Genomic DNA, 11,988 nt, shown 5'->3' with positions numbered 1-11,988 from the left:
AGGATTTCTTAAGTATTGTCTCAACCCGGATTTCTCACCCTTGGGAGTCGTGATGACGCCTACTAGTGAAAGCTAGGCAAGCCAACCATTTGTATTATTTACCTTTTTTACCCATTTTAAATCCTTTAACACTTAAGAACCATTACAATATATACAGCGGAATTGAATAAGCGGAAGAACAAAATATAGCCATTTAAATGTTACCAATACAATTCCTTAAGCATAGACTACCCAGAACTGGTGTCACAATTACACAAACTGTCTAGGAATACTACAAATAAGGGTCCGAAAGATAAATACAATGCTGTCTCTGAAATACGAATAAGAAATAGAATGAAAAGATAGAGGGAGACGCCAAAGCCTACGGACGCCTGCAAGACTACCTCGGGTCACCTGTTGGGCTGATGGCAGCAACCTCACTGCGGTCCAAAAGCTACAGCACCGGGATCTGCACACAGTGCAGAGTGTAGTATCAGCACAACTGACCCCATGTGCTGGTAAGTGCCTAGCCTAACCTCGGCGAAGTAGTGACGAAGCTAGGACCAAACTACCAAATAAACCTATGCAGTTAAATCATATACAACGGAAAATAAAGGCAGATATTTACAGTTAAAGATGGGAGGGGAAAAGCATGCTGCGGGGAGTATCAGATAACAACAAAATACCAGAGAGGAATGTAAAGAAACCAAAATTCAATTGCTAACAAGATTAAGAGAAACAAACACAGTATTCACTTTCATCTCTTTCTTGTTGCAGGCGTGCAACCCGATCCCATTTCAAATATTACCATGGCAGCGTGCCACCCGATCCCATTTCATATATCTTGTTGCAAGCGTGCAAACCGATCCCATTTCATATATCTTGTTGCAGGCGTTCAACCCGATCCCATTTCAAATATTACCGTGGCGGCTGCCACCCGCTCCTATTTCATATATCTTGTTGCAGGCGTGCAACCCGATCCCATTTCAAATATTACCGTGGCAGCGTGCCACCCGCTCCCATTTCATATATCTTGTTGTAGGCGTGCAACCCGATCCCATTTACAAATCAACATCAATCACAAAAGAATCCCGGCAAGGGAACAAGAGTATAACAACAACATCCCGGCAAGGGAGACAATATCGTAAACAATAACATCTCGGCAAGGGAGACAATGTCATAACAATAACATCCCGGCGAGGGAGACAATATCATAAACCTTAACATCCCAGCAACGGAACCAACAATGATAATCAACATATTAAGCATGAACAAGTCACAACGGAGTCACAACAATTACAATACGAGACTCACAGGCATGCTTGACACCGACGTATAGATACTCATCACCATGCCTATACGTCGTACTCCACAATTAACACATAGCAAATAAGACACCACTCCTAATCCTCAAGCTAAGGTTAGACCAAACACTTACCTCGATGCCACGAACACAATTCAAGCCTCAACTACCGCTTTACCTCTTGTTTCCACCACCAATTCGCTTGTATCTAGCCACAAGTTACTTAACTATATCAATAAATGCTAAATGAATCAATTCTAATGTATGAAAATAAGTTTTACAATGATTTCCCCAAAAAATCAAAAATCGACCCCGGGCCCACATGGTCAAAACCCGAGGTTCGAACCAAAACCCGATTACACATTCACCCACGAACCCAAATATATAATTTATTTTAAAATCGGACCTCAAATCGAGGTCCAAATCCCCAAAATTTGAAAAACCTAAGTTCTACCCAAAACACCCAATTTCCCCTATGAAAACCCTTGATTTTGAGTTGAAATCATGTAAAAAGATGTTATGGATTAAAGAAATCGAGTTAGAAATGACTTATAATCGATTTGGAAGAGTAGTTGTCTTTGCAAAATCGCTCAAAGGTATTTTAGGTTTGAGAGGGTTTGAAAAATGAGAGATTTTCGGCTAAGTCATGATTTACACAGGCGCAGATATCGAAATTACGAAGCCTGGTTCGCAAATGCGAAGTCGCAATTGCGGCCAAAGCTTCGCAATTGCGAAGGATAGCCTATGTCTGCTTTCTTCGCAAATGCAAACAATGTTCGCAATTGCGGTGCCTGTCAAGGTCGCATTTGCGACATAAGCTTCGCAAATGCGAAGGTTCCCTATCCAGCCAGTCTTCACAAATGTGATGGGTTTTTCGCAATTTGCGAGCCAGGCTTCGCAATTGCGAAGCCTGCATGTCTGCAATATACCAGCAGTTTTCCTAAGTCAAATTTCACTCTGTGGCCTATCCAAAACTCACCCGAGCCCTCGGGGCTCCAACCCAAACATACACGCAAGTCCAAAAACATCATACGGACTTGCTCGTGCGATCAAATCATCAAAATAACATCAATAACTACGAATTTAGCATCAAAATCAAAGAAAAATCCCACGAACTCTTAAGTTCATATTTTTAACAACCGAAGGTCCGATTCACGTCATTTCAAGTCCGTTTCTTACCAAATTTTACAGGATCAACCTAAATACCATATAAGACCTGTACCGGGCTCCGGAGCCAAAATACGGGCCCGATACCATCATATTCAATTACATTCAAATTTCCAAAAACTCTAGAAATTTCAGTTAAACAATTTTCTTCAAAAATTCATTTCTCGGGCTTGGGACTTTGGAATTCAATTCCGGGCATACTCCCAAGTCCCATATTTTCCTACGGACCCTTCGAGACCGTTAAATCACGGGTCCGAGTCCGTTTACCTAAAATGTTGACCGAAGTCAACCTAAATTCATTTTAAAAGCAAAATTCATCATTTTTCACAGATTTTAACATAATGGCTTTCCCGATACATGCCCGGACTGTGAACGCAAATCGAGGTAAGACAAAAAGGAGGTTTTAAGGCCTCGGAACATAGAATTTATTTCTAAAACAAGTGATGACCTTTCGGGTCATCACAAGTATATTCCATGTTTTGCATCTTAGTCTAGATTTGGCCCTGCATGTTATTGAAACGAAATAAAAACGTTGCTCTCTTTAGAAGATGATAATAGGCTTTCTTTGATATGTCTTGTGAATTTTAGCCTATTCTGATATTGTACCACTAGTTAGCCCTTTGAGCCTATAGCGTTTTGTTTGGAAGCCGTATTTTTGCCTTGATACTTTTGTCGAATTCATAGTTTTTACATCCTGAATCATTGACCATTGCTGCATAGACTCCGATATTAATTGATAAATTTGAAGAAGTGGATGAATAAGTAAACAATGATGACCAATGATAGCTGCAAAGTGATGAAAATACCATCTTAAAAAGAATGTGACATGAAAATAGAAAAGAAAAATAGATTTGAAAAAACTGAAACGTTCTTGGTATGAGGGAAATACTTGTGAACAATTGATGAAGAGAAGGCTGAAAAATAAAATTAAGAGCAAAAAAATAATGGGTAATGAAGTCTGAAAATGCAAAGTGCTTAGGGAAATGTAAGTCACTATTATATAGTTCTCCTACCCGTCCCCTAGCCAAAATTACAACACGTTAAAGTCCAATTTAATTAAATTTGAGCATACTTAATTAGTAGAAATGTACATAATGGGCAAGCCTATTGTTCTTTGTGCATACATGTGAATTTATTGTGAGTGCGAGAGTTTTTCTTTGATGCTAAGTCCTTAAATTATATTCATTCTTTGATTTGAGAGTGTGGACTATTTATTCTTGTGAAGGCACTTATTTCATGATAGATAGGTGATGTTATTAGATTTATTTGACAGAGTTGGTGAGCGAGCTTAAATTTGGTGAGTTAGAGTTCCTCTCTGAGGTTATGAGGTTAGAAGTTTGTTATTTGTTTGTGACTTGTATCTCTTGCAGGATTATCAGGAAGTGTATATCTGATGGTTTGAGTTGCTATATGGCTTAATTGTTAGTATCAATCGAAGTGGTGGTATTTCTAGGCTTGATTTACTAAGAGTGGTTTTAATGCTTACTCGAGTACGAGCAAGAGTCTAAGTGCGGGGTGTTGATGTTCGGCCAAAAATGCATATATTTAACCATTATGTCTCACATTTTAGTACTTTTAATTGTCTTTTGAGTAATAGTTATATTATTTTATGCTTAATATTATATTTTAACTGTATAGGAATAAAGCAGTATGAAGATGAAGAAATTTTGAATAAAATTAAATAAAACGCGGGAAAAAAAGAAAAATAAACAAAAAAGACAAAGGGGGACACCCTTTGAGTTTTGTCCCCCAATTGCAAGACATAAAAGGTGGGAAATACAATTTTGAATTGGTATACAGATATAAAACGTAGGCAACCGCTACTGATTTTAGCGCCAGGACCAGCGTGAGGCGCTGGCTTGGACCATGAGTAGTGGGATTCTCCTATTTCGCTCGGGACAAGGTAATTTTGGTCCTACACTGTCCCAACTCGTATAAAAGAGGTCTAAACCTAATTTGGAGGATATCTAACATACTTTGAAGGAGAATTTGCGTGGAGGAACACATACCACGCTTGGAGGAGGCTTCTAACTAGTTTTTCTTCTCTTATCTTCCTTTAATTCATAGTTTATTTGTTCTAGAGTTGTAGGGTGCTACATGAACGTTGTGGTTTGAAACTTAGATTGCTCTTATTATTTTATCATATTGGTTTATTTCTTCAATCTTGCACTTAATTATTTGATTGGCTGATCACCAATTGAATACTATCTACAAATCTAGGATTGAACTCAGGAGAGGGAGTTCTAGATTACATATAAGATTGAGTAAAGCAAGATCTTGAACTCGAGCATCGGGAACAGATTTGCGGTTAGGATAGGGATAAACCTAATCGCCTTGCTTGGTTACTATAAATAAATTATTAATGTGTTCTTGTTGATCCTAACTCCATAGGGATATAAGCGTTAGGTTAGCTTTAATAGGCGAGTAGTACTTCGAGAGAAGGCTACGAGTAATATTAACCCTATAAATTAGATAAATTAACTAGACAATTTAGGTAGAAAACTCAATGGGATTATCCAACCCATAGCTCTAGAATATCATCTCTCATTGAATTCGTGTCTGATTTTGCCAACTTCTTCCTTTAATCTCTTAGTTTGTTACTCTATATTAGTTTGAGTTAATTATTCATACTTTAGGATTCGCTTGAATAGATTAATTGTTTGGGATTAATTTAGTTGATAGTTAATCACAGTCCCTATGGATATGATATCTGGACTTACAATCCTATATTACTTGTCGACCATGTATACTTGCGTGTGCATTTTGGAGTAACAATAATCCACAAAAATTGATGACCGGAAGTTACAGGATAGATTCCAAAACACACACACACGCACACACACACACACACACACATATATATATATATATATATATATAAATTAAGCCAATCACCCAGTTTTCACATCCTGTGGTGTTGGGGGGTTTGGCGAGCCCCTACCATGCCTATATCAACCAAAAACGTACATAGGATGGGGACATGGACCGGACCTCCTTCTGATCCTGAAGAACATGTGAGGTTACAAATATTTACATCCCACTCATGTTCATCTACCAAAAGAATCAACTTACAAAGAAATTAGCTTTGTCGTACCTAGTTCTAAAGCTAGGTAATTGCACCTATCTAGTTGAAAAAGCCCTTTTACATTTCCTGGGAGTTGTTGGAAATAGTAAAAGAAGGAACTTTCACCTGAAATAGCAGAGTTTTTGGCAAGCATGTCGGCTACTTGATTTGCTTTCCTGTAGCAGTGGCAATATTAACATTACCTTGTGTTAGAATCTGTTCAATTTCTTTGACAAACTTCTTAAGTTTGAGATTGTTTTTGTTGCCTTGTATCAACATGTTGGAAATAATCTGTGAGTCCAACTCCAATTCAACATTGTTGTATCTTTGGCAGACATCCCATTGGATTCCTTTTTTAGCAGCCAGAGCCTCTACGGTGTTATTAGTCTTACATTGGATGGGTAGGGAGAAAGCCATGATCAATTCACCTTGTTCGTCTCTGATTGCCCCTTTTCCTGCTTTACTTGTTTCTTTGAAATAGCTTCCATCTGTATTCACTTTGATCTTTTCAGGAGAAGGTTTCTGCAAGCTAATTTGTAGCACACTGAAGGTTAGTCTCCATCTTTCAATCATTTCACAGAGCCTCGGCTAAGACTCTACTTTACTGATTTTTGGGAATGCCATATCTAGGGCAGCTTGTATGGTCCAGTTTATGTGCATTTCCATGCTTCTAACTTGAAATTTATTTGTTCTCCATACCTACACGCACTCCAACTTCTCCATATTTCTGAATACACAGCCAAAGGGTCTGCTTGAAGAATGAAATTGTTAATGTTGTTCTTAGACTTTGCGTCACACCAGTTTTTAAAAATTCTCCTAATGCTCCAGTTTTCATGTTTGATGACGGGGGGCTCCAAAAGCTTGCCATAGTCGTTGCGCCACTTCTCCTTCTATGAAGACATGTTGCATTGAGTCTTCCTTAGGATTTTTACAACACTTGTATCTGGAAACAACATGGTTACCAAATTAAGAAATACTTTGTCAAAAGGAAGGTTACCAAGATATAGTCTCCAAGCCAAGAAGGAGATTTTGAAGGGAATACAATTGAGCCACATGTGGTGAAGAGCTGGATTCTTCGATTTTCTACTCCTAATTGTATGCAGGCGCTTTTGTTGGAAGATTGGCCATCTGCAGTGGCTTCCCATAATGCATAGTCTTCTTGACTCCGATCTCCAATTTCTATAGCACTGATGTATAAAGCGAACTGGGCGTTAAGAGTGTTGATAAGTTTGTTCATATTCCAACTGCCCTCTTGAATGAATTCCTTAATAGTAGTATCTTTACTCTTTCTGCTATTTGGAAAAAAATTGGCTTATGCCCCTTTTCCTGACCAGTTATCCCACTAGAAGCTGCTATTGCCCTTGTTAATACTCCAAATCATGTTTTCTTCCACTTTGTCTCTAATTTGGGTCATATGTTTCCAAGCATGTGAGTTACCTGATGCCTACTTTTTTGCCACAGGGTGAGATCTGATGCAATATTTAGCTCTAAGGTGGGTTGCCCATAGAGTGTTCTGAGTTCTAAATCTCCACCACCTCTTCATCGCTAAAGTATTACTAATATCCTCCATAGATCTTACACTGATGCCACCTTTTTCTTTAGGTAGGCACAGTTTCCTCCAAGCACTCCAATGATACTTCTTTTTATCCACTGAAGTACCCCATAAGAATCTAGCCAAATACTTTTCAATCAAATGTAGGGTGCCCTTTGGAGGACTCATAGCGGACAGAGTGTAAATAGGTAGAGATTGGAGGACACTTTAATAAGGACAATTCTACCGCCACAAGTAAGAAGTCTGCCAGGCCGCCCATTCAATCGCTTATTCACTTTGGTCACCATCGTATCAAAATGAGAGAGTTTTTTCCCGCCCAAATATAAGGAGCAGCCTAGATAGTTAAAGGGAAAACTTTTTTCCATGAAGCCCATAGCTGTTCTCATCCTGTTGATTCTTTGTGCTCTAGCTTTCGGATCTGTGAGAAAGAAACTTTTGTCGCCATAAACATTTTGCCCTGAGGCTCTCTCGTAATTGCTTAATTGTTGCATAATCAATCTGACTGATTTGTTATTGCCAACACTGAAGATCACAATATCATCCGCATAAGCCAAATGGTTGATTGGAGGTCATCTTCGATTCATGTGAAAGGGAGTGAAATCTGGATCATAATGAAGCTTATTCAAGGATCTGGACAATACTTCTGCAGCTATGATAAACAAAGAAGGTGACAGAGGGTCGCCTTGCATCAGCCCTTGTGATGATGTAATAAAGAACCCCCTTTCGATCCATTAATAACAACAGAATACCAGGCTTCTGATACCAACCTCAAGATGATATCAATCCAAGATTCCACAAATCCAAACCTTCTCATAACTGAAGCTAAAAAGACCCAAGATAATCTGTCGTATGCTTTGGCTATATCTAGCTTGAGTACCACGTTACCACCTGATAGTAGCCTATATTATGCGATGTAGATGCTATTTATGCTCTAAATTAACCACACCTTATTGATGATTTAAGTGCTAAATAATAACAAAATACTCTAATGGAGGATTTTATGCTTTGCAGGAGCTACTCCGAGTTAGGAGGAAGATATAGAGTGTTTTGGGGTAAAAAAATGAAGATACAAGGCCAATAGAGAATAGCCCGGACGAAAACGAGCAAGAAAAGGCGAAGAAAAAATGGACAACAGTCCACCGCGACCGTGGTCGGACAGCGGCTTGAACGCGGTGGAAGAAAGCAGAAAACAGAATGGATATAAATCACCGCGGTCGCGCTGCGGTTGTCCCGCGACCGCGGTCGATCTGGAGAAAGCCAAGAAGTTTAAGGGCTAAAGTGTAAAACGTGGGAAACTTATCCTAACCCTATATAAACTCAACAAACTCGCCCAAGTCAAGGTTAAGCTTGTTTTTAGACTGAATTGGAGGCAAGAACAAGTGTGAGAAGATCAAGACACCATTAGAGTTTTTCATTCTTCTTCTTGTTATCATTATTTTGTGAACTATGAATTATTTTATGTTTTTATCTTCTTTTCCCAAGAGTAGCTAAACATTTAATCTAGGGTTGATGGAACCAATTGTTAGATAAAGTTTTGACTCAATTTTGTTATAATCGAGCCGGGTTTATTATATGATTGTTCAACTATGTTTTGTATGGTGATTAATTGAATGGGCCCTCGATTAATCCTGTCTAATTTCCTTGTGTTGCTTGAGAAAGAATACTAGGTTATATTGTTGTTGAGCAACACCACTTTTGGGTAGTTGAAGAGATTCATTACTTGAATTTAAAAGTGGGGTTAGAGATAACGAAACTTTGGTGGGATAATTCAGAGCTGCATAAATTATCAGCTAGAGTAGTTCGAGAGAATGCTCTAGTAAATTATCGTAGTTGATCGAGAGATGATTGCGGTAACCCATAGCTCATAGTCCTCATAGAGTATTATGGCGAGATTATAGCAAAAGAGTTAAGAATTAAGATAGCAATTGGGGAAATCAATACCCTAGATCTTTTTACCATTGAATTATCTTTAATTTAGAATATTGTTAGTTTTAATATCCTTTTACATTTGTTAAACAATTATCATTGTTTATTGATAAAATTCTTGCATCTGGAAATTGTTTGAACTTGCACTAGCATCACTAAGAGTTGTAATAGATAGGTTAGTTCCCTGAGGATTCGACTCCAGACTTGAAAAACTGGAATATATTTGCAACGGCCGCATTGTCTTTTATAAGGCACAGTTGGGCGTGATCAAATTTTGGTGCCGTTGCCGGGGAATTAACGGTGTTATTTATTGCAACTTAGAAGTAGTGCTAGAATTATTAGTTTAGATCAATTTTCTACGGTGTTAAACAATTTTTCATTGAAATTCTCAATTTTGAACTCTTGTGTGATTCAGGTGTATGCCTAGAATTCTTCGAGGACTGGTGAACTGCTTGAAGGACTCTCAAACCCCGAGAAAACATTCAGGGTATTAAACCGTGCCAACAAGAAGAACAAACAATCACAACAAACACACCAACTCATAACTGAAATGGACAACAACAACAGGGAAAACATCAATGTGCTAAACGACGCAGTGGTGGCACCACTTGTGCCAGAAGCTGCACTTTATGATTGGGCACAACCAACATCTGACAACCTGGCCACCGCCATTGCTGTGCCCCAAATACAAGGGGAGACATTCCAGATCACCAACAACATGCTGAATCTTTTGCAGAATAAGGGATTGTTCTCCGGGTCACAGATTGAAGACCCTCAACAACACCTGAAAAATTTTCTGTCAATTTGTGTGACCCAAAGGCAGCCAAATGTGACCCCAGAAGCCATCAAGCTGTTACTGTTCCCATTCTCGGTGACTGGGGAAGCTCAGACTTGGCTAAATTCGCTCCCAATAAATTCCATTGCCACTTGGGAGGAATTAGTCAAGCAGTTCCTGAACAAGTTTTACCCACCCAACAAGACTGCAAGACAGATTGATGAGATATTGCAGTTCAAGCAGCAACCCACTGAGACCTTGCAGGAAACTTGGGAAAGATTCAAAGGGATGCTAGTGAAGTGTCCCCACCATGGTATTCCTTACCAGATGCTCGGGCAGAGATTCTACATGGGATTAGAAGACAATTTAAAAGCAAATGTAGATGCTTCAGCTGGGGGTGAATTCCTGAGCAAGACATTCACAAAGTGTAAAATCCTTCTTGACAAGATGGCCCAGAATTCGGGATGGATGACGAGAGGTACGACCCTGTCACCAATAGTGCATTCAGTTCCTCTTGACCCAAATAATTCACATGCAGAGAATATAGCCACACTCATGACTCAGATGAGTATACTATCAAAGAAGATTGATGAGATGGGTACAAAGCAAGTGCATATAGTTGACACAACAAATGTAGGACTGTGTACACCTTGCATTAATCAGTCTTATGTGTGTTCATGGAGTGGAGAAGGTGACAACCAAGGGTTAAGAGAGGATATGAATTATGTCAACAACTTTGGGGGTCAGAGGCAAGGAGGACAACAATGGGCACCAGCACCCAACCTGCAGTACAGACCGAACATGCCACAGCCAGGAGGTATGCGGCCCCAAGGCCAAATGGTGCCATATTAGAGACAACAGGGCTATCAACAGCAGCCTCAGCAACAGTTGACATATCAGCCACCTCATCAGCAACAGGACAGCAATATGGTAGAAATCAGGGGTATGCTGTAACAACTCATTGGAACAAATGGTAAGATGCAGGAAAAGTTGGCAGCGCATGACTCAGCAATTAAGGGTATTGAAACTCAACAGGGGCAGCTGTCCATGGCTTTTAATAACCGCACCCGTGGAACATTGCCAGCCGACACAAACATCAACCCCAAAGAGCAAAACCCGAATCAGCTGATGGCAGTAAGCCTGTGGAATGGGAGAGATTTAGACAAGGAGCAAGAAGTTGCTCAATCCAGAAGAGAGACTACACTAGCCACTCCAGTTCCAGTGGAGATAGATGAATCATCATAACTCACTGAAGTGGTGGTTGAACAGGCTCAGGTTGATAAGGGGAAGGCTAAAGAAAGTGAACAAGTTGCAGAATAGGTGGTACCTCTTGTGCCACAAAATTCCAACAAAGAACAGCCAACAAGCGGTGAACAAAGAGTGATGACTGCACCATTCCCTCAGAGACTGGCAAAACAAAAGAAAAAAGACCAATACAGGAAATTCATGGAGATGCTTCGTCAGATTGAATTGAATATCCCTCTGATGGATGCTTTGAGGGAAATGCCAGGCTATGCAAAGATGATGAAAGATCTGGTGTCACGGGAATTTGACTTTCAGGACCTGTCCACATTAACTCTGACACAGACATGCAGCGCAGTAGTGACACGACCCATGGCTCAAAAGACGTCCGATCCAGGTAGCTTCACTATTCCGTGTACTATTGGGAGTTATGCTTTTGCAAAAGCATTGTATGACTTAGGAGCCAGCATAAACTTGATGCCTTTGGCGATATATACAAAACTGGACATTGGCAGAGCTAGACCGACTTCGATGCTATTGCAACTGGCTGACCGCACGGTTAAAAGACCGACGAGGATTCTTGATGATGTGCTGGTACAAGTAGGAAAGTTTGTATTCCCTGCAGACTTTGTTATTCTAGATTGCCAGGTAGATGAGGAGATACCCATCATGCTGTTGAGGCCATTCTTAGCCACTGGGAGAGCATTAATTGATTGTGAAACTAGGGAATTGAAAATGAGGTAGAACGATGAAGAGGTGATATTCAACGTTCAACAATACATGAGGAGACCCAGTGAATATGGAAATTGCTCACTAGTGGAAGCTGTGGATGTGATCATGTATGAAGACGATGAGACACTGAACACCAAAGATCCATTGGGAGCTTGCTTGACAAATTTAGAGGAGATGGATGGTGAAGGATTGGCAGAGTGGGTCATGGAACTTGAAGGCCAGGGATTCTGGAAGAGGGAGCCTGTGTT

The 11,988-nt window shown here is 39.8% G+C and overlaps 1 protein-coding gene across 1 annotated transcript; it reads left to right on the top strand.

Moving 5' to 3' along the window:
* Window positions 1-11,287: 11,287 nt before the first annotated feature.
* LOC109245075 lies at window positions 11,288-11,752 on the top strand. The gene is made up of 3 exons (XM_019412261.1): window positions 11,288-11,405; window positions 11,469-11,602; window positions 11,657-11,752. Exons 1-3 carry the CDS (start codon window positions 11,288-11,290, stop codon window positions 11,750-11,752), a joined length of 348 nt encoding a protein of 115 aa, XP_019267806.1.
* The last annotated feature ends 236 nt before the right edge of the window (window positions 11,753-11,988 follow it).

This window comes from Nicotiana attenuata, unplaced genomic scaffold (genome assembly GCF_001879085.1).
Source record: "Nicotiana attenuata strain UT unplaced genomic scaffold, NIATTr2, whole genome shotgun sequence".
NCBI classification, from domain to species: Eukaryota; Viridiplantae; Streptophyta; class Magnoliopsida; order Solanales; family Solanaceae; genus Nicotiana; species Nicotiana attenuata.
The sequence above is the reverse complement of the archived record's forward strand: the minus strand, read 5'-3'. Positions and strand labels throughout refer to the sequence as shown.

Excerpts from the sequence above, each read along its gene's own strand:
- LOC109245075 (XM_019412261.1), top strand. The coding sequence starts at position 11,288 with ATGATGAAAGATCTGGTGTCACGGGAATTTGACTTTCAGGACCTGTCC. Across the intron at positions 11,406-11,468 it reads TCAAAAGACGTCCGATCCAG|GAGCCAGCATAAACTTGATG; the intron begins GTAGCTTCACTA and ends TGTATGACTTAG. Across the intron at positions 11,603-11,656 it reads GGATTCTTGATGATGTGCTG|GTAGATGAGGAGATACCCAT; the intron begins GTACAAGTAGGA and ends CTAGATTGCCAG.